General features: G+C 35.7%; 1 protein-coding gene across 3 annotated transcripts in view; it reads right to left on the minus strand.

Annotated features, from left to right (window-relative positions):
* Positions 1-2457: 2457 nt before the first annotated feature.
* The window catches only part of SCAF11 (SR-related CTD associated factor 11), a 71600-nt gene continuing 50199 nt past the window's right edge, over positions 2458-23858 (minus strand). For 2 of the 3 annotated variants that reach the window (XM_045466600.1, XM_045466602.1), the window contains exons 8-16: positions 19791-19849; positions 19316-19425; positions 18232-18333; positions 16383-16489; positions 13014-15719; positions 7581-7927; positions 6380-6598; positions 5908-6027; positions 2458-5643 (exon numbers count right to left, since the gene is read on the minus strand). In XM_045466600.1, the coding sequence (XP_045322556.1) occupies positions 5497-5643; positions 5908-6027; positions 6380-6598; positions 7581-7927; positions 13014-15719; positions 16383-16489; positions 18232-18333; positions 19316-19425; positions 19791-19849 (3917 nt within the window). In that variant the 3' untranslated portion in view covers positions 2458-5496. The remainder of the gene's footprint in view (positions 5644-5907; positions 6028-6379; positions 6599-7580; positions 7928-13013; positions 15720-16382; positions 16490-18231; positions 18334-19315; positions 19426-19790; positions 19850-23858) is intronic. The other variant, XM_045466601.1, reaches the window with a different exon arrangement.

Below are 23858 nucleotides of genomic sequence, written 5' to 3' on the forward strand. Positions count from 1 at the left end.
TGCAAGTAAACTGTATTTCCACCATTATCCAAGATGAGACAGTGGGCAAACCAGTCTGAATTATAGAGCAGAACTTCTCCCAAGTAAGTATGTAGGAAATTATGACTTTCCCATCTCTAATCTCACTTAATCCTCTAGGTAAGTAGGCAGCAAACCCTCATATAAACCGCTCTGGCTCAGAGAAGTTTAGTAACATAATCAGCATCACTCAGGCACAGAAAGCTGTGCCTCAGTTCTCTGTGAGCTTTAAAACCAAGACCCCTACTAACTATAAGTGGATTATCTTCTCTAGTGATTGCGGGATTGGGAAATATGCCCAAATTAGTTACGGTTTGGGAAGTCTACTTCTTTATGACTAAGGCGTGTCTCAGCCCATAAAGCCAGTGGGTGCTGACTACTCACAGACTAGCACCCATCAGCTACCACAGGAGGCTGTGCTCCCCTCTGGGGAGTATGGAGCACAGTATGGAGAGCCATCAGACACCTATCTCAAGTGTTCAAGCTGAGATGTTAGGCCAGTTCTAAATTGGGAAGTTGGTAGCTCCCTAGCCTAGAACAAAGCTTCCTGCCCATTCCCCCACTGTCATGTGCCAAACAAGGAGAACTGCAATTTTCTCAAGTTTTTTCTGATCATACGACTATTGTTCACTATAGTAAACTTAGAAGCTAAAGAAAAGCATTTTATAAAGGTCCTCTGCTACTTAGAAATAATAATCTTATTTTTGTGCCTTAATTTTAAATTGGAATATTATGTATACAGTTGACCCTTAAGTAACACAGGTTTGGACTACACAGGTCTACTCATACACAGATTTTTTAAGATAAATCTGATACAGTACTATAAATGTATTTTCTCTTCCTAAGGATTGTGTCACATTTTTTTCTCCAGCGTACATCATTGTAAGAATACGGTGTATAACACATATAATGTACAAAATGTTTACTATGTTGTTGGTAAGACTTCCAGTCAACAGGCTGTAGTACTGAAGTATTTGGAGAGTCACAAATTCTATGGGGGATTTTTGACTCTGCAGGGGGTTGGCTAGAGTCCTAGCCCCCTCATTGTTGAAAGGTCAGCCGCAGTTTGTGACCTATTTTTTTCTCCATTTAATGTTTTGTTTTTTTTTTTCCCTGAAAACATTTACAACAGCTGTAGAATACTTTCATATGAACCACAGATTAACCATTCCCTCCAATTTTCCTCTATTAAATACTAGAAAGGACTATGTGAACCAGTATGTTTTCATCATTATGGAAAAGGGATATGGCAGCCCTTTTAAGGCTGTTTATACTTATTTACAAGTTGCCTTTTAGAAAGAAAAATTGTACAAATTCTAACCAGTACTATTTCCTCGTGGCACTCTTGCCAGAATTAAATTTATGAATTTGATAAAAGAACATTTTATAACATTGTTTAACTGTGAAGTTGAACACTTTTTCATGTTTATTAACCACTTTTAAGCCATTGAAAGATTATGAGTGGAGTAATCTTTCAAAATGCGTATCTGCCCATATCAAACACCTCCTGCTTGAAAGATTTCAAGTTTTTCTTTACAAAATGTATTGCCCTAAGAAGTCTCCACCAGTCTTCACTCTAGCCAATTTAGGCTTGGGGTTGCCACGCTTTGAGGCCACACACCATTTGCACCTCTTTCCTCTGCCAGCTCTTTTCTCCTTGCTTAGTTCTTATCTTTAGCTCTTAAGTGCCATTTCTCCCAGGGATTCTCACTGATCACTGTTAAGTCCAATTACCCTATCACAGATCCTTGGATCACCTTACAGTCCTGTCATTCCTTACCAGTTATATAAATAGATAGATGTTATTTCCACATTATGTAGCTCTGTGAGTAGAAACAGTATTGTCTTGCTTACTCTTCCCTAGTGTGTAACACACAAGGTGGGCACTCTGTTGAATGATGCTGTGTTATCAGAAGATTGGTCTTTAGTGTCTACAATGAACTGGCGCATATAGAATCTAAGTCATAGTTGGGACTATTAAAAGAGGTCAAATGGCAACACTCTGGGAACTAAAGGAGTTGGATTTCACTGCAAAGGAATTCCAGTTTGATATAGAGAAAACAGCAATTGTTTTGAGAGAATGGAGATGGGATGCGAATGGAAAATGCATGAAAGATGGCTTCAATATTAAAACCTTAATATCTCCAGGACAGGAAATATGAAGTACTGTTAAAAAGGCAATGAAGAGGTGCGCCTGGGCGGCTCAGTCAGTTAAGGGTCCAACATTGGCTCAGGTCATGACCTTGCAGTTCGTGGTTTCGAGACCTGTGTCGGGTCTGAACTGTTAGCTCAGAGCCTGGAGCCTTTTTTGGCTTCTGTGTCTCCCTCTCTCTCTGCACCTTCCTTGCTCTCTTTCTCAAAAATAAATTTAAAAACTTAAATTTTTTTTAAGTAACGGTACGTACAATATGTAATAGAATACTATATAGCCGTTAAACATCATGCTGTAGAATTTTTATTAAAATGTAAACTTCTAAATACATCATTAAGTGAAAAGGGTAAGTTACAACATAGTTCTGGGCAGTTTGATTGGCATTGTTACCTTTAAGTGGCAGGATTACAGGTGATTTTTCTCATTTTTCCGTTTCTTCTACAAGTTTTTTTAAATAAAGCTTTTCTAATTTCCTACGATTTTGTAATTAGGAAAAAATGCTATTAAAATATATGCTGATAGCTAACTCTAAGCTTGCTTTACAACTTGGACATTAATTTATGATGCTAGTTATGTGTACAAATCTGAGAAATACTTCAACATGTCTTTGGAAACAGTTATAATGAGGCAAAAGTCAGCATTTCCCAGGAATCATAACAATAAAATGTTAAAGACACTTCTTTGTTTATCAAAAGAATTTATTAGAAAATATCACATACTACATTTCTGTTTTAAGAGTATTGTTTCAGTAGACAGAACTCCATCCTTGTACTACAAACAAGGTCTCATGGACCATGGGGCAACCACTGTGCTTCTGAAGCTGTATCTTTTGGATGGAACATTCAAACAGTACACACTGTGGCCATTTAATGGAAGATAATGGAGAAAATGTGGTAACCAGGAAAAAAAGAAATCACAAAACTTTTGGAATGTTAAAATAGTAAGTAACTACTTTTAGTCAAAATTCTAGGCATCACTATAGCCTAAAACATTGGTCAATGTGACTAGTAAGTTAATGGGACCAAGGTTTTAAAGGTCAAGTTAATACTGAATCTTAATAAATAACGAGAAATTTATAATTCCACAAAATGTTTTTGATTCAGTTTGTGCACATGCAAAATTAATGTAGATTTCTGAGAAAAGCAAGAATGGGGAATGTTAAAGCGTTTTTTTTTTTTTTTTTAACATAAAGCATGCACTTTCTAATACATTCTTAAGTATTTCTAAGTTTTAAAAGTTTGAATTCTAATCCAGTAACATTCTTCATTAGCATTTTAAATGCAGTCTAACCAAGTACCCCAAGCAGATATGGAATACACACTTGTTATTTTCAAGACAGGTGGAAATAATTCATGGCACTGCAACCAAAGATGTGAGACTTGACCATCATACCACCTAGTTTTTCTTCAAAACTTTTAAATGGTATAAAGCAAATTTTAAAATATAACTGTATTCCCAAACATCACTGAAAGAAAATGTAGTTAAAGTATGCACTGTGTGATTAATCATCTTAGGCAATTTGCTACAAAATTTTCAGTGTGAACCCAGCTTTAACTGAAAACAGATTGAAAATTCACACAATTGTTTCTAGAGTTCAAAACAAACAAATGAGGAGGTGTGTGTTGATATTTAAAACAGTCTTAATATTTTATTAGAAGAAATATACTTCTAAACTTCTTTCCCCTTCATATCTAAACACAAACTTTAATTAAAAATATATATATAAATCAGTAGAATACCATATTACAAATGCCCAGAAATGCAGAATAAAGATCAAGACTGCTTGGAAATATTTCTAACACTTTTTGGAATTACACTCTTAATCTAGTAAAGATTATGAACTAGCACAATCATTATTGGGGCCAACAGTTCAAAATATTTGCCTTATCAAAGCTAGCACCAAGAAAGTATTATGCACATAAACTTGAGAAACAGATCATCTTTACTTCAGAAAAGCACAGTCCTACAGAGTACTGCTCTCTCTAGTTTAGCTAATACAAGGGTCATTCTGTCTCACTGATGCATATATCTTTCTGAGCCATTAACATCTTATCTGAATAGCTTTTGTTATTTGGTATCTATTGAAAATTATTACTGGAATGAAAGACAGTTTATCATGGATAACCCATTTTTTTCTTCTAAGATGCCAATTAAAATAGTGGCTCTATAACCTTCTGAACTTACCTTTTGTAAAAATTAACATATTCTAGTATTTAAAAAAAGACAATCAAATCCCTAGTCCCTGAAAGCCTAACCAAGACTCCATTAAGTCCTCTCCCTTTCCAAAACCCAGGTTTTAATGTCTAGAATTTTGCAACATGGTTAATGGCCACCATATGGTCACCTAATTAACACTTTACTCACTGTAAAGCATTTGGATACTTCTCAAGTGTAAAAAGAAATTCATTAGTGATTAGATAGATGAGCCAATGAAAGCCACTGAAGTGCGTCTCATAATTCTACCTTCATCCCAAGGAAGGCAGGGTCACCACTCAACTGCAATTCTCCAGTTGGCACAGATAATTTATCATTTCTCTGACAGGTAGAAGATATCATGGAAGTACATAATTTTTATAAAGTCAACACTTTTTCCAAACTGTTCTTCTAAATTCCACAAAGAGTTTTAGACTTCCAAAATTGTAAATCTAGCAAATCAAACTGCTTCATTTCAATTGGTGGGGAAAAAAGGCACAAAAGAAAAACAAGCAGCATAACCTTTATTTGGTGATACAGTAACAGTGTTCCAAAGTTTTGAACACTGAATTTTACTCAGGTGATAATCTGTTTTCTATCTAAGCAATTTATTCAGACGTGTGTTTTAAAAATACACATTAGGAACCCTGCAACTGGTATATTCTGTTATTAGAAATATTCTTCATGGTAATACATTATTTAACTTTCTATAAAGGGAAAAATCATAAAGATCATTCATAGTTTATTTTTAGCCTGACAGAATAAATGTATTATATATATCTTTTCCAAAACCAGTGCACTTAGAAGACTCTAATTTATGCACTCCATTGTTCAAATCAAAAAGCTGTACATCTTCCAGTATCCACACTATAAGAGTCCTAGTAAAAATGCACACTCCTTTAACCCCTTTACTTTCCCTTGAATTGCTTTCATTTTCGGGAGGAGGAAAGGATAAAGAAGTTGCAGTGCAGAACTATATTTATTTAGAACAAAACTTTATATTCTACATTAAAAAAAATAATTTTATCAAAACCAAATTTCAATCACAGTTATGTATGATTTTCAGTTAAAGGTACAAGTTGAAATTGCACTTTGCAGATATCTTGATAGTGTCCTTTACAGTGCTCCCCATTTCAACCTATGTTTTTTTCGGTGGACACAGGTTCTTCCAGGGTTTTCTTTTGGCTTCCCTTCCGTGAATATTTGTATTTGTCTACATAGGCTTTAACCAGATTTGCCACCTTAGTAGAATTTACTTCTCCACTTTTACTATGACAAACCTACGAAAAAAGGAAGGGGAATATTTTTCTCATACTTTATAAGGATTAAAGCAAAATGGAAAGATTTGTGAAAACCAACCCCAAAGAGATAATCAGACATTTTTATATGTTCCATATTTCATATGATCTTACTCAAAAGGCAGAAAAGCAGACCAGAATTAGAAGCTAGTGGTTATTATTTTAATTAGACATAAGCATTCCTTTATTAAAATAGAGATGACTCAAAACAATTACATATATAATTCTGCTAAAGCTAGAACTTACTTTATCTACTGCTTTCCGTACAATCTCTTTATATTCTTCCTTGGTGATATCTTTATTTTGGTAAAATGGCTTAATGGCCAATTTTACCTCCTGTGCTGCTTTTTCTTGGATTTGTAATTTCTGGTAAGAGGAAAAAGTATAATTATTATTTGCCCACATACTTTAAAAAATTTTCTTTTAAAATATGAAATTAAAAACACCTCACTTTTATATTATTTCAAGGAAATCTTCACATAATAATGTCATGAATACAAAAGTTATTAACACACAGACCAAACATTTCTAAAAATAATTATGAAATATTACCAGTAACTCACTGGACATCAACATATCTAGACAGGACTCTTCAAATAGCATTGGAATTCAAGACTATCAACAGTAAATTCCCTTTACCAATTATACAATATATAATTTATTTTTTCATCTTTAGCATATACAGAATTATGTAGGTTGCTCTCAACCTTGAACTTGCCTTGTCTGTCTTCGAGCTATCTGCGCTGGCTTCCACTGTAACACTTACTTTGCTTTCTGTCAATTTTACAGCAGCATTAGAGGCTTTGCTGTGACTTGATGATGAAGTATTACCAGAACTTGGTCCCTGAACTGTTCCCAAATTTCCTGGGGCTGCGGTCGGAGCAGGCAAGACTGGTGTACTCATGTTATTACTTACATGAGAAGCACTAGGAACGCCCTGTTTTAAAGAGTTATCATTAGTTAATGAATTACTGTATTCTTTTAGCCATATATTAGAAATAACAAAAAAAATTCAAAGTGAGTCAAAATTCGTATTTCAGGTCATGTATATCTAAAGGACTCTGAAGAAAAATAAGTAACATCTCAAACAGAGACCTATGTAAATATGTCAAGTGACTTTTAAATTACACATGTGACTTGTGATGTTCTGACAGCAACACTAAAAGCAACAAGAAGGAAAAGAATAGCACTTAAAAAATAGTTATCTTTTCCAAAAGGCTCTTTCTGAAAATTAACTAAAGTGTGTGCCCCCACTTTAAAGACGGAAGAAAAGGAGACAGTGAAGTCAAATAGATTGCAGAGAGCTGACAACAGAAAAATGTATAAGGTCCCAAATTCTAGAACCCTATCCCCCTTATCTTCCAATTATACACTATCAGGATTCTAGAATTTGTGAAATGCAGGCACAGAACTATAAGGAACACAGTGTTTACAAAGTATTATTCAAATTTCTATATGCCTCAGAGGCACTTCTTTTTTTTGAACACGGTAAACTCATGAACATGAAATACTTAGACAGTAATGGATAATGAACAGCTTTCTCTGGCGTTTGTCCCAAGAAGACAATAAAAGCATCACCACAAGTTCCCACCCCCTAAAAAGTCCAATAAATTAAGAATTATTTTAAAACACCCATCATTTGATTCTCAAAATTTTGTCTTAACCTGAAAAAACAAACCTGTTTGGACATAAACAACAGCATATATGTAGCTTTGGTTCAATAATATGCATCCAATTCATTTTATTTGAAGAGTGGGAGGTTTGAGGAAGGACAGTGAAGAGGGGCTATGAAAGTTTACTGTAAACCTAATCAAATAATTGTTTGGGGATGCCAGGAAACCCTCTTTTGAACATCTGTTGCTAACAGTTAAATTCTTATAGCGACTATGTTGATTACACTTTAGATGCTAAAAACATACCTGCAATTGCTTTCCATCTGGCTGTGAAGCAATGTAGCTGACTTGCTGGGACGGTGGGGGAGGGGGTGGTGGCGGTGGCAGTCCCTGAGATACACTTGTAGGAGCAGCTACCTGCATGAGAGGCACACCTGTGTGCAGATGCAAGGGTAGCGGAGGATGAATGTTAAATGGATTGCGCTGGATGTTCATCAAAGGAGCGTGAACACCCACTGGATATGGGAAGATATTCATAGGCGGCTGCTGTGCAGTCATTTGTTGCTGCATTACATTCATTTGTGGTTGCATCATATTTATAGGTAGCTGGGAACCATCTCCATGTTGGTTTGTTTGGTCTTTTAGGTTAGAATCTATCAAAAGAAAAAAGGCTTATAATAAAAAATCATGTTAAAATTTCTTTAGAGAAGCAAAGAACCACTGGTTACAGTAAGAGTCAACAGCAATTAACAGACTCAGAACACCAATCTCCAATCATTTAGTCTAATCCTATCTTTCTAAATAACGTGGACTGGTTAAAAAAAGCATTCAACTAAAATTATTATTAAGAGCAGGTTCATGTTGGTTCAACATTACCAAAGAATCACTACCTCAAGAAACTTACTAAAGAAGTAATCATATAAAATCTAATCAGGTGGGGCACCTGGGTGGCTCAGTTGGTTGAGTGTCTAACTTCGCCCCAGGTCATGATTTCACAGCTCGTCAGTTGGAGCCCTGCGTCAGGCTCTGTGCTGACAGCTCAGAGCCTGGAGCCTGCTTCAGATTCTGTGTCTCCCTCTCTCTCTAACCCACTCACATTCTGTCTCGGTCTCTCTCAAAAATAAACATTTAAAAAATTTTTTTAATCTAATCAGGTTGCTAAATTACAAGAGTAACTTTTTATCTTTTTTTTTTTTTAATCTTTAACAAAGCTTTTTTCTTGCAATGTTCTTAATAAGAAAAGCCAAGGAAAGATAAATTATTAGAAGACTAACTTATTTATATGAGAACAATGATCAAAAAAATGCAAGTGTGCACATCTGAGATAAAAGAAATAAAAGTTGGGACACCTGGGGGGCCCAGTCAGTTAAGCATCTGACTGTTGGTTTCAACTCAAGTCGTGATCTCATGGTTCATGGGACTGAGCCCTGTGTTGGGCTCTGCACTCACAACACAGAGCCCGCTTGGGACTGTCTCTCTCCCTCTATCTCTGTTCGCTTGGGATTGTCGCTCTCTCTCTCTCTCTCTCTCTGCCCCTCTCCCCACTTGCTCACCCTCTCTCTCAAAATAAACAAACATTAAAAAAAATTTTTTTTAAGATATCAAAGTTAAATCTTACACAAGATCCTCCCAAATTCTTCTAAGGGAAATAATAAAGATTAGAGCAAAAATAAATGATATAGAAATCAAAAAACATCAGGGGCGCCTGGGTGGCGCAGTCGGTTAAGCGTCCGACTTCAGCCAGGTCACGATCTCGCGGTCTGTGAGTTCGAGCCCCAAGTCAGGCTCTGGGCTGATGGCTCAGAGCCTGGAGCCTGTTTCCGATTCTGTGTCTCCCTCACTCTCTGCCCCTCCCCCCGTTCATGCTTTGTCTCTCTCTGTCCCAAAAATAAATAAACGTTGAAATCAAAAAACATCAGAACAGATCAATGAAACTAGGAGTTGGTTCCTTGAAAGAATTAACAACATTGATAACCTCTACCCAGATTTATCAAAAAGAAAAGAGAAAGGACTGAAATAAATAAAATCACGAATGAAAGAGAAGAGATCACAACCAACACTCCAGAAATACAAACAATTATAAGAGAATATTATGAGCAATTATAAGCCAACAAACTGGGCAATCTGGAAGAAATGGATAAATTCCTAGAAACTAAACTACCAAAATTGAAACAAGAAGAAACAGAAGATTTGAACAGACCAATAACCAGCAAAGAAATGGAAACAGTAATCAAAAATCTAATAAGAGTATGAGGCCAGATGGCTTCCCAGGGGAATTCTACCAAACATTTAAAGAAGAGTTAATACTTATTTTTCTGAAACTGTTCCAAAAAAAAGAAATTGAAAGAAACTTCCAAATTCATTCTATGAGGCTAGCATTACTTTGATTTCAAATCCAAAGACCTCACTAAAAAGGAGAATTACAGTCCAATATCCCTGATGAACATGGATGCAAAATATCAACAAGATACTAGCAAACTGAATCCAAACAGCATATTTAAAGAATTATTCACCACGATCAAGTGGGATTTATTACTGGGCTGCAGGGCTTGGTTCAAAATCAATCAAATGATATACCACATTAATAAAGGGTAAGAACCATATGATCTTCTCAATAGATGCAGAAAAACCATTTGACAAAATACAGCATCCATTCTTGATAAAACCCTCAAAGTAGTAGGGATAGAAGGAACATACCTAAGAACATAAAAGCCATATATGAAAGAACCACAGCTAATATCATCCTAAATGGGGAAAAATAGAGCTTTTCCCCTAAGGTCAGGAACATGACAGAGATGTCCATTCTCACCACTACTGTTCAACATAGTACCGGAGGTCCTAGCCACAGCAATCAGACAACAAAAAGAAATAAACGGCATCTATACTGGCAAGGAAGAAGTCAAACTTTCACTATTTGCAGGAGACATGATACTCTATGTAGGACACCCAAGAGACTCCACCAAATAATTACCAGAACCAATACACGAATTCAGCAAAGTCATAGGATATCAAATCAATGTACAGAAATCTGCTGCATTTCTACACACCAATAATGAAGCAGCAGAAAGAGAAATCAAGGAATTGATCCCATTTACAATTGCACCAAAAACCGTAAGATATATATGAATAAACTTAACCTAAGACGTAAAACATCTGTACTCTGAAAACTATATAACACTTATGAAAGAAACTGGAAAAGAGACAAAATGGAAAAACATTCCATGCTCATGGATTGGAAGAATAAATATTGTTAAAATATCGATGCTACCAAAAAAAACACTACACATTCAATACAATCCCTATCAAAACAAAGCATTTCTCACAGAGCTAGAACAAACAATTCTAAAATTTGTATGGAACCAGAAAAAGACCCCAGTAGCCAAAGCAATCTTGAAAAAAAGCAAAGCAAAGCAGGAGGCATCACAATTCCAGACTTTAAGCTGTATTACAAAGCTGCAATCATCACTGGCACAAAAACAGACACAAAGATCAATGAAACAGAACAGAAAACCTAGAAATGGATTCGTAACTATATGGTCAACAAATCTTAGACAAAACAGGAAAGAACATCTAATGGAAAAAAGATGGTCTCTTCAACAAACGGTGTTAGGTAAACTAGACAGCAACATACAAAAGAATGAAACTGGACCATATTCTTACACTATATATAAAAATAAATTCAAAATAGATGAAAGACCTAAATGTGAGACGGGAAACCATCAAAATCCTACAGGAGAACACAGGTAGCAACCTCTTTGACCACAGCTGGAGCAACTTCTTGCTAGACATGTCGTCAGAGGCTAGGGAAACAAAAACAAAACTGAACTCCTGGGACTTCATCAAGATAAAAGTCTCCTGCACCATGAAGGAAACAATAAAAAAAACTAATGGGAGAAGATATTTGCAAATGACATATCGGATAAAGGGCTAGTATCCAAAATCTATAACGAACTCATCAAACTCAACACCCAAAAAATAAATAATCCAGTGAAGAAATGGGCAGAGGACATGAACAGACTTTACTCCAAAGAAGACATCCAGATGGTCAACAGACACATGAAAAGATAGATGCTCAATATCATTCATCATCAGGGAAATACAAATCAAAACCACAACGAGATATAACCTCACTCACATCTGTCAGAATGGCTAACATGAACAACTCAGGCAACAACAGATGTTGGCGAGGATGCGGAGAAAAGGGGAATCCTTTTGAACTGTTGGTGGGAATGCAAACTGGTACAGCCACTCTGGAAAACAGTATGAAGGTTCCTCAAAAAGTTAAAAATACAACTATCCTATGACCACAACTGCACTACTAGGTATTTAGGAAACAAATGCTCATTTGAAGGGGCACATGTACCCCAATATTTATAACAGTGCTATCAACAATAGCCAAATCATGGAAAGAGCCCAAAGTCCATCTACTGATGAATGGATAAAGAAGGAATAGAATTTAATGATTCATCACTTATATACAATATCTAGTGCTCATCATAAGTGCCCTCATTAATTTAACCCAGCACCCATTTAGCCCATCCCTCCACCCAACACCCCTCCAGCAACCCTCAGTTTGATCACTGAATAATATTCATGGAAAACTCAATGAAATATTACTCAGTGATCAAAAAGAATGAAATCTTGCCATTTTGCAACAACATGGATGGAACTGGAGAGTATTATGTGAAGCGAAATCAGAAAAAGATATATATCATATGATTTCACTTATACGTGGAATTTAAGAAAGAAAACATGAACACAGGGAAAGGAAAGGTAAAATAAGATAAAAACAGAAAGGGAGGCTTTGGGGCACCTGAGTGGCTCAGTCGGTTAAGCGTCCAACCGGCTCAGGTCATGATCTCATGGTTCGCGAGTTCAAGCCCCGTGTCTGGCTCTGGGCTGACAGCTCAGAGCCTGGAGCCCGCTTCAGATTCTATGTCTCCCTCTGTCTGCCCCTCTGCTGCTTGCACTCTGCCTCTTGCATTGTCTCAAAAATAAATAAACATTAAAAAAAAAAAAAAAAAAAAACAGAAAGGGAGGCAAACCACAAGAGACTCATTATTTTTTTTAATGTTCATTTCTAAGAAAGAGAGAGGCAGAGCATGAGCGGGGCAGGCAGGGGTGGGGGGGCACAGAGAGAGAAGGAGACACAGAATCCAGAGTAGGCTCCAGGCTCTGAATTGTCAGCACAGAGCCTGATGTGGGGCTCGAATTCATGAGCTGTGAGATCACGACCTGAGCCAACATCAGACGTTTAACCAACTGAGCCACCCAGATGCCCCCATAAGAGACTCTTAAATAAAGAGAACAAACTGAGGGTTGCTAGAGGGGTGTTGGGTGGGGGTATAGGCTAAATGGGTGATGGGTATTAAAGAGGGCACTTGTGATGAGCACTGGATATTGTATGTAAGTGATGAATCACTAAGTTCTATTCCTGAAAACCAATACTATATGTTAACTAACTTGAACTTAAATTTTAAAAAATCCCAAGTTCTTCTATTGTAGCCAACTGTACTTAAACTAGTTAAGCCTTTGACAAGATTGGAGGGAGGGGCAGTAAAAAAGGCAATAAATACTGACATATATGTATATATTTATATAATGCAAAGTGACTTGTTAAATGGGATTTAACATTATAAAACTGTAAGTACAGATCATTACAATTCATATATATGAAGTTTTAAATTTATAATCCCTTTCCTCAAATAAAAGTGTTACTAAATAAACACAGTATGTTACCTTGTTCAGTTGCTTCTTCTTCTTGTCTCATCCATCCAGACTGTGGACCTGAAGAATTCCTCCCTCGTCTTGAGTAATAGTTTTGTACATCTGCTGGTAGAGTCTTTCTCACAGCCCAACTAGATGCAGATGTCCACCCAGATCTATCTGCCGGTGTATCAAATGAGAACTCTTGCTCATTTTTCCGTTTATAGGGTTGCTGTTCCACAAACTTGAAAGACTCATTCCCTGAACTATTTGAATTCCCTGAGAGGGGTTTTCGGTTTTGCCACCGATTTTCATTCTGATCTGTATAGGCAAAACCACCTCTGTAAGTGCCTCTGCCACGGTTACCTCTACCACGGTTAGACATCCAACCTGAACCAAAGTTTTTATTCCAAGAATTCCCTGAATTTTCATTTCTGTTTTCTTCCCAGTGAGAATCTTTTAACTTTTCTGGATTTCTGGTCCTTGGATCAGGCCCAGAATTTATTTTTTCTGTTACCCAACTGGGACAGTCATTTCTATGTTTGTCAGCAGAATTTGGATCCTCAGCATCTGGACTGATGTCATTTTTTTCTTTTCTTGTATTTTCATTCTGTTTCTCTGGATCATTCTTTCTGTACCGATCATTTCCTCGTGGACATCTCCAACCATCATTTGCCCATCTTTCCTTCCACCGAGGAGAGTAAGTGTCTCTGTCATTTCTACTGAATGATGAACTCTTAATTTTTGTTCTAGATCTTGATGGTGACCTCGAACGAGATCTGGACCTAGACCATCTCCTGGTTCTTCTTTCTCGATCTCGATCTCTCCGTGACCCATCTCTATCACTTTCTCTTTCTCTGCTCCGAGACCTGGATTTTTCTCTTGGGGAGGAATCTTTCACTCTTGACTGAGATCTTCTGTTTTCTCTCGAAGTGTCTCTTTTGGGGGAGAGTGATGCAGATCTTTTGCCTTCCTTTGTGCTATCTCTTTTTGGAGATCGAGACTGAGATCGTCGCCTTTCTTTTGCGATATCCTGCTTTGGGGACTGAGAACGAGATTTTCTACGTCCTCTTGCAGATTCTTTCTTGGGAGATGGTGATCGAGACTTCCTGCTTTCTTTTCCAGTTTCTCTTTTGGGAGATGGAGACTGAGACCGCTTCTTTTCTCGTGCAGTGTCTCTGTTGGGAGACCAAGTTGTAGATGGGGAGTGAAATCTAGATCTTCGGGTACGAGGTTTTTTGGCTTTCTCCATCACATCTACTGGGCTTTCAGATGGCTGAGATACAGTTTCAACCTTTCCATTTGCAGGATCAGAAGATGGCATATTATTTTGAGAACTGTGCTCCACAGAATTTTCATTCAATTGTGTGGTATCAGCATTTACAGGAGGTTCAATTTCAGATTCATTCTGGTCACTGCAAAATGAATCACATTCCATAGGTATCATTTCATTGTTGTCCTCATTAAAATGCTTCTGAATTTGTTCAATGTGTGTGTTAGGCAATTCTGTAGATCTGGAATGTTCAACAGGAGATTCAGTCTTTTCTTCTAAAGATTTATCTAGTTTGGTGTTATTTTTTAATAAATTATTTTCAGAGTCTTGAATACTATTCAAACTTTCTTTCTCTGAAGTATCACATGTTGCAATTATTTCTACATCTTCAGTTTCAACATGCTCAAGCAACTGAGCCTCTGAGCCCTCTATGGATTTTTTGCTCACTGTTTGCATAATTCTTCCCTCAGAAGATTCTAATTTGGGGCCATCTACAAGCTGTTCTGTTTTTACTGTTAAATCTTTATGATCAACAATTTCTACTATAGGACTTTCCATAACTTTTTCTTCATTAACCACTGACTCTGAATTCTCTGGTAACTCATCTAAGCTTGGTACAGGTTGGAATACTTCAACTTCAGATCCTGAACATGTAGGAAGATAATTTGAAGGATGATCTGTACATCTGTCTGCTTTTACCTCTGATTCTGAAGGTCCAGATGTTTGGTCTTGATTTTCCAATGGATCACCTCCTTTTCCAGAAATATTTTTAGGAGTCTCACTTTCTAAACATAAAACATTAGCCTCTACACTTGTATTTTCGACTTTTTGAATATCCTCTTCCTCTCCAACTAGTACAGAAGGATCTTCGGTATGAGACTCAGAATATGAAGATTCCACTGCTTCCTCTGTATCATGGTTCTCAGTATGTTCCTCACTTTCTTCTACCTGTTCATTGCAACTTCTCAAGCCATTAGCAGACTCATTTTCGACACTTGCTGGCACAGTACAACTGTTACTACTTTCTGCATCTGATTGGTGCTCTTTCTCTAACACAGGTGGTGTGTCAGATTCTGCTGTTTCTTCATCTACTGAATCACTGGAAGATGATTTTTCAGGGGGAGGTATAGAGCTCCGAAGTTTCTTTTTCAATAAAGGTTGTTTTCTTCCTCTTCTTACAGACTTCCGTTTTGGAGCCTGTCTTGTTTGCTTTTCTGACATGGCTGAAGAGGACACACTTACAGATGGATTGTTGTTATCTGGGGCATCACACCCAGAATTATTTGATACTGGGGATTTCTGGGACTGACTGACTGTTTCAGCTCTTGTATTACGTGTAGATCTCCTTGTAGGAGTTGTTGCTGCAGGTTTTCGTCTTGATCCTCTGGTGTTTGATGTACCAGAAGTTTGCTTCTTCTCTTCTCCTTCTTGAGTATGTGCTAATGCATATCCCTTGCAAGAGGTACCTAATGATATATATTTTTTTAAAGTAAAAAGTTTGTTTCAATAAATGATAATAGTCTGGCTTTAGCTTATGTTAGCATAAAATACATGTCTATAATAGAGTGAAACAAAATATACTTATGAATCAAATTATGAATAAGCACATAGCTACTAACATCTAAGTAACAGCAGGTATTTATCTGGTTCTTTTAATGCTATGGAAATGAGTTATCACAAGATTTGAATTCATGTGGGCAATTTAAAGGGGTAAAAAAAAAAAAGAAAATATGTTTGGTCTGACAACTACCATCTTGGTATTACGTAGGCAAACGTAAGAGGAAACAAGAGTCATCCACAAATATATAAAGACTGAAACTATTTGTTCATAATTAATAGGAGATGTAACTTCTAAAGATCTACATTTTGGACACTGAAGCCCTGAACAGAAAGGAGACTTCTAACCAGTTCCTCAAAGTATTGAAGATGTAATTTCTTAAAGAAAAAAAAAAAAAATTTCTAACTGGAACAATTTAAAAGTCAATGCCTGTCCAAATATTTACAGAAATCCATAGAACTTACTATCTACATTTTATTTTTATAGGTTTTCTAAGTCATTAACACTTTTTAGGATATCGAAAAAAGCTAATAATTTTTTAATAACTAGAGAAACATTTCACAAACTTTACCAAAATTTTCTAAAGATATGGTACTTGTTGGAAAAATAGTTCTTGGCAACACAGAAGAGATGAGAGGAAGCACTTGTGTTTCAATATTCCAGGGTCTAAAACCAATTCTGAAAATTCAAAACAAAACAAAGACATTTTTGTTTAAATGTTTTAAAAAAATTATACCAACTATTTAAAATTATTCATTTTTCCAAATGAGGTTAGCAACTTTAAAATACAGTGTACTTAAATGATTTTTTGCCAAAATAAGTAAAAATATAAATTCAAGGTTACTCATTGTTCAAAGATGGCTGCCAACTGGCTACAAAGAAAAACCTTTTAAAAGCATGTTTTTCTGATAAATTAATGGCAAGAGGGTTGAACGGTAACTTCATATATAATACATGTTTTTCTTTTAAGTAATTGAATGTAATATTTTGTCAAAAAATGTTTTAGCTTTTATTCTTCTCCATTCTAAAAAAAATCAACTTGGATAATAAAATGTATAAATAAATAAAATGCACAGATTTTAAGTAACAGTTTGATGACCTGTGACTAATATATATATGTGTATATATATATATATATATATATATATATATATATAATGTATCTGTGTAAGCACCACCACCACCCCAAACCAAGAAACGGAACATTTCCACCAACCAGAAAGTACCTTCATGCCCCTTGCACCGCCCCCCTTCCCTTTCTGGACAACCAAAGAGATAATTTAGCCAAGTTAATCAAATCAAGGTTTTAAAGAAATTAGCAAGGTTAAAGAGAAATCAGTCCATGAATAAATAACAAAACTTAGAAACAGAACGGTATCACTTGAATTTGAAGCATATCATACAGACATGGTTATCATATTTTTGTTAGATTTGTTTTATAGCATGTATCAAAAAGTAAAAACATCAAAATAAATAATTTTTTTTAGAAAAGAACTGATTTCTATTGCTTTATTATATTGTAAAGTTTCTCAACCTAAGCTCCTAGTGTTCTTATGGACCTAAGTTTCTGCATCAAAATCCAATCCACTCTCAGCTTTTTTCTGATTCTTATTTGTTCAGTTCAGGTCTCCTAACAAAAAACTACTTTATCCAGTATAAGGTGAGATTATGGACTAGGTGGAGAAAAGCTTCAAAAACACTGTGCAACTTGTACACACACAAAAATATATAACTCTGAGATTTTATATTATATATATCTGGACTTCCTATTTTTACTTCTATTGATGCTCCACCATCATCTAGATGGTGAAGGTCCTATGCAGAACTATACTGCAGTTTATATAAGGTAAAGTTATAACGTTACAGGAATAAATATAAAAACTCAGGCAAGGACCTTAATCTTTACATGGGAACTTGAAGTATATATATAATACACCTAGCAATGTGACAGTAGCTTCAGGACTTAAACTAAGAAAGGTCTGCATTATAGAAAGTCATGAATGCCAGGCCAAAGTATAAAGAGTTGATCAAATAGTTATTGAGAAGACTCTTATAGAGATGTAAAGGTCATGACAAAAGCAGTGCATCAGCTAACAGCACAAAGGTAAGATTGGAATGGGGGAAACAGAAGGATGACAGATCTGAATACTATTATTAATAATGAATCTTATCATTTTGGTGCTCTCTCTTTTAAATGATTCAAATATCTTAATACTTATTAAACAGATAAATAGGGGTACTTTTTAAGGATTTCTTTAAATAGCAATCTTCTTTAGGTATTTGAAACACCACGTTTAATTTGCACAAAACTTTCTTAGAAACACAACTATTGATTAAGATACCTCTGTGCTTAAGTATTTTAATGGTATCCTGTGCTCATGTTAACATGCGAACACTTTGGTAAACAATTTTTTTTTTACCTTCCAATCCCAGGTGATGTATCAGGAAACCATGACAATTCCAATTCCTGTCTCTTCTGCCTAATCAATGTATTCATTTCATTGACCTCTATAAATTCTGTACTGAAAGATAAATTTTAGACCTTCATCAGAACTCCAAAAATTTAAGTTCGGCATAACAAGTGGGTTATATCATGAACAGGAAAAATTTTTGTACCTAACATTATAAACCACATTTAAAAGAAGTACCTTTTTCTAAACACCTTCAAAATGAATTCATTCCTGTAAATGTTTTACATTACAAATCAAAATTATATTGATTTGATTCATAAAAATAATGCTTGAATTTATATCTTAGGTGACAGGATATTTTTAAAAAGTCAATTTAGAATAATATCCATGTTACTGAGAGAAAAAAGCAACACTATTTTCTATGAACCATGAACCAACCATGAACCAAAGCTGTAGCAAGCAATCCCAGTAGAAACTGTATCTGCAACAATTTCCCAACAGAAACTAAGTGTAAGACAAAAGGAAAAAATAGAGGAAGGTATAGTTACTATAATCAAAATGGATATAGTTCAGCTTTTTAAAAGGCTACTCAGATGTTACTGTTTTCTTTGGTACCTTGAGCCAAGCTCTAAAATTAAATCATACAATCTTAAACCTGTCTTCTTCATTTAACCAAAGCTAAGTGATTTTAAAACCCCAACTTAATCTTCAGATTCCACAAACATCTACTTAGTATCCATATGCCAGTCACTACAGATTCAAAGACGACTGGATCTACTCTAAAAGGGTTCTTCTTGATTAAATTTAGCAAGTAGCTTTACTTATCTATCAAATAAAAAGCCTGTGTAGAACAACTCATTATTAATGAAAACAAAACCCACTAGATCATAGGCAGTCATCACATAATACAGAAGGTCACGAAATAATAGGTGATCTCCTTCCTTGAACTAATTTATTTTCCAGGAGAAACAAAAACAAAATACAAGGTGAGCCTTTATGTTTATTGAGCCAAAACTTAAATTTTTACTGAAAGTTAATTATAATAATTAAACATCAAGTATAAAAGCATCCATTAAAAGTAATAAATACTAACCAGTAAGTTCTACAGGTAAAAGAAGATTCTCCAATGTGATTACTAGAAGAAAACATATTGGAGAAAAAATTTCTGAAGCACTGACTTGTACATTGATTTGATCTTCGGGGCTAGAAAAGTAAAAAGAAGTTAGTGAAACAGCAAACAAAAAACCTCCATAATTGGTAATAGTTATAATTTAAACATTTTGATATACCTGAGTTACAGAGTTAAGGATTAAACAACCATAAGGTGTTATTATATAAGAAAAAGATTTTTCTTTGTTTGAACAAGCCTTATTAATTTTGTTTAATGTTTATTTTATTTTTGAGAGAGAGAGAGAGAGAGAGAGAGAGAGAGAGAGAGAGAGGCAGAGAATCCCAAGCAGGCTCTGTGCTGACGTAGGGCTGGAACCCATGAACCATGAGATCATGACCTGAGCTGAAGTCAGACGCTTAAATAGACTGAGCCACCAGGTGCCCCTACTTTTACAAACCTTATTTATCTTTATTGTTGCATTTTTCTTTCCTTCCATTTCACTGTGTGTAGGGTTTCCTGTACAAAGACATAAAAAGACTCCGTTACCTTGTCTTAATTTTTATTTCAAAAGGTTGTAAACCAGTACTGATACTGGCATATACTGGCATACTGACAAGAGAAAATTAAAATATGTAGAAAAGTTAAATTTAAAATAATAGTATTTGCATTTATATAATTTTTCCAAATGCTAATTTTATCTTGTTAAGCTGCAGGTACAAAGAAAAAGCCACAACACAAAACAACTGGTGTGAAGCATGCTCAGAGCATCAGTATGAAAATTCTAGTCAACATTTTCTGGCAGCCTATGCAAACTTAAACCATCTTGTTACAAAAAAAAAAAAAAAATGCACATACACACACAAGATGTGAAATTATTTAATATCAGTAACACACTTAATATGTTCTTTCCAGCTATAACCTAAAAATCAGGCAGTTAACTGACCTCAAGTAGGAGCTGACCAGAGAACTGGGATCATCAGCCCTTGTCAACCATAAATTATGATTTAGCTCCTGGCACCAACATCAAGTACTCTCCTTCTTCCTCAAACTTTATAATTAAAATTAAGAAGTGCAGAAGTGTTGATAAAATAGCCCTCTGTTATAGCAATGTTTATGGCTACACTGCTTATGATTTGGGTATTTCTGGTTTTACCTGTCACATCTGCAAATTTATTTCAATGGATACAAATTTCCACACTAAGAAAAATAAAGGACAATTTCTGCTAACCACAAAAATTGTGTTAACATCTTTATAGATTACGGCTCCTAGTTGTTCTTCATGAAGCCTATATTAGTAGTCATCTTTACCTATCAATACACTTGTTGTCTGCAATAAACCGCTACTGATACTATGGTCATTGCTCTCACCTCAGAACTCTAGAAAAAGTGTACAGTGAAACGACAATAGGTCTTTTCAATCTTCTGCCTTGCTTGCCTCACAAAGGGCCTAGTGACTTTGTTAAAAATAAATCATTCTAGTGAGGAGGCCTGTTTCCTGCTCATGTAAAGACCATATGTATTTGGGGCGTCTTCTGTCAGTCCAGTTGGTAATAGGCTACTTTCTACTTAATAGCATACTAATTTCCATTTAAGTTACTACACAACAGCTGTTTGGTTTCCTGCTATTTTTGCATCCTTCACACATTTCCCACCCAGAAGTGTTCTAACAAATGTAATTTCAACAATGGGGAAAGAGGGGTGCTGGCTGAGTTCCAGGAGCTTATTTTCTTATTCTTCAATGCATATTTAAAGGATGATAATGGTTTTTTTTAATTGCATAAAGAAGCCAGGAATAAAAAAGTGTGATAGGTACCCAGCCACATTCTTAGAAGTAACTATTTCCTTCAGCCAGACATAGTTTTGCTGTGTTGTAGCTATACAGCGTCTTTTACACCCTAATGGGTAGGTAAGGTTTTGTTTTCATTCAGGTTTCATTCATTTACTACTTACTGAGTATATTGCATTTACATAGCATTCCTTCACTTGCAAACCTATCTCAGGAAGCCATTAGGAATTCTACAGGAAGAACTGTTTGTTTTCTGCCAATGTTAAATATGAGTATCTAGTCCAAATGGTATTTCACCTATTTCTGGGTAATTTTCAGGTAATTACTGAGCAACTCCAATAATAATCTCAAAAACATTCAATACTGGTGGATTTATCTAAATTGTGGTCTCCTAGAGACCATTTCACAAATCCACCCTACTAATCTACCTTTGGACAGCAATGATAGGTCTTTTCATTTATTTATTTATTTTTGAGAGAGAGAGAGAGGGAGAGAGAGAGAGAGCGCGCGCGCGCACACACAAGCAGGGGAGAGGCAGAGAGAGAGAGACAGAATTCGAAGCAAGCTCCAGGCTCTGAGCTGTCAGCATAGAGCCCGACGCGGGGCTTGAACCCATGGGCCACAAGATCATGACCTGAGCCGAAGGTGGACGCTCAACCGAGTCACCCAGACACCCCTTTTCATTTCACCCTCCAAGCACCCCTTTTCATTTTTTATCAATCAAGTAATACATGTATATAAGAAGTCAAACAGCACTTCTAGGCTTAAAGAGAAATTCCCATCCCCTAAAAGCACTCATCAAATCCCTTCAGTGTTTTTTCTAATATTTGCCTCTTTATTTCTAAATAACATGCTTATACTACTCTACCTTGATTTTTTTTGGTTTCAGGTATTTTCTATTTTTTTTTATTTTTTTACCATAGCAGATAAAGGCTTTATTCTTCTACCACTTCCCTACCCACGTCCTTAGGTGCTTCCACCCACTGTTCCTTTTAATATATCAACATTTGATATAAGCAGTACTACATTATTGTAACTATATAAACATTATTCACAGCTGAACCATGAACTTAATTATTTTTCTTTTACAACATCTTGCTTTTCCTAAGGTTAATAACTACTTTTTTTTCTCTATATTACCTATCACTGATTTAACTAACACTACAAGTATACATTTCCTCTTAATACAAACACATTAATGCATCTACCTAGTCTGTTTCCCACTCTCTTGGAAATACTATTCCTTTTTCCTGCTCCAGTCTGAACTGGTAACTCTCTAAAAGTTGTTTAACAGATCATTCTCAACTATCTTCTATCATTCTAATAATCCCATTTATCTTTGTGCTGGGTCGGACTCATTTTCTGAATCTCACGTTGTTCATTTATTTTCTCATTTAGTGGAGCATGCACCCCCTCCAGTAGAAATCTGAGAAAGGGTGTATGAGAATCAATTTTTGAGCTCTTACATGTTTGAGAATGTATTTATTCTACCCTAACGCTTGACTGTCAGTTTAACAAGGTTTAGAATGTCCTTGGTTAGTAATTATTTTCCCCCAAATTTTCAAGGCATTGCTCTAGTGCTCCATCCGTTGTTGACAACATTCTTTTATACATGGTCTGTTCTCTCTCCAGAACCTCTTAGGAAATTGTGATCTGTAGTGTTCTGGAATTTTATGAAACATGTCAGTTCTTTCCTAATTTACCAGGTGTTAGGTTAAGTCTTTATCTGGATACTCACACCCTACTATTCTGAGAAGTTTCCTTTGTAGTAACTTTTCTTGATAACTTTCTGCCTTTTGGACTTTTTCCTTTTTGAAATTTTATTATTCAGTACTGAACCTCACAGACTAATATGTTGTCTGGTTAACTTTTCATCCCACTTTCTGAGATTTCTCAGCTTATCATCTATCCCTGAATTTTTAAAATTTATACTATATTTTTCATTTCCAAAAGTATTCTTTCTTTAGTCTTTCCTGTTTCAATGAGGAAGTATCCCTTCTCTTATCTCTGAGCATATTAATTTTTAAGTTGTTCCCTATTTCCCAACACTTGGTTTGTTCTATCAGGTTCCTTTTATCTCTGTTTTGACCTCTGTTATATTGGAGGTTTCCCTCAAATACCTGGTGATCCTTAATTTGTGGGACACTAAAATACTGATTGAAAATGGTGAGCATCGGTGGTCAGAGCCTTTCAACTAATGGGTTTCACTGTAGGATGATCAAGCAAAGATCTGGCTTTTTCATTTGTAGACTCCCAAATATCAATATTTCAAGTCTTTTCTCTTAGGCAAGACAATAACCCAGAAGATGTCTCCTATCTCCCACTTTGGAAATACACAAGACTGCTAGTGCTTTGGGAAAAGACCATGGGTAGAGAACTAGAGGCCTTAACATTTGCCTTAATTTCCCTCTCTTTAGGGTTATTTCCTCTATCCTCATTTGTGCCAGAGTTTAATCTGGTTTAATCATTCCTTCTAGAGAGTAAGCCTCCAGTCTTTGCCTGGGTGTAGACTCCTCCCCCTACCCTGTTCAACCAAGAATCTGCAGGATAAAGTCCTTTAAAACATTTTTACCAATTCTGTTTTTTGACACCACCCATATCTCTGCCTTCAAAGATAATGGAGACCTTCAGATTCAAGACAGTCTAAGGATCTGTGGTATGTGAACTGATTTCTTCTAAACTCCACTCTCCCCATGAAAAGTTTAGATTTCAGCTTTCTGCTAAGACTATTTTAAGTGA

Source organism: Leopardus geoffroyi, chromosome B4 (assembly GCF_018350155.1).
Source record: "Leopardus geoffroyi isolate Oge1 chromosome B4, O.geoffroyi_Oge1_pat1.0, whole genome shotgun sequence".
Taxonomy (NCBI): Eukaryota; Metazoa; Chordata; class Mammalia; order Carnivora; family Felidae; genus Leopardus; species Leopardus geoffroyi.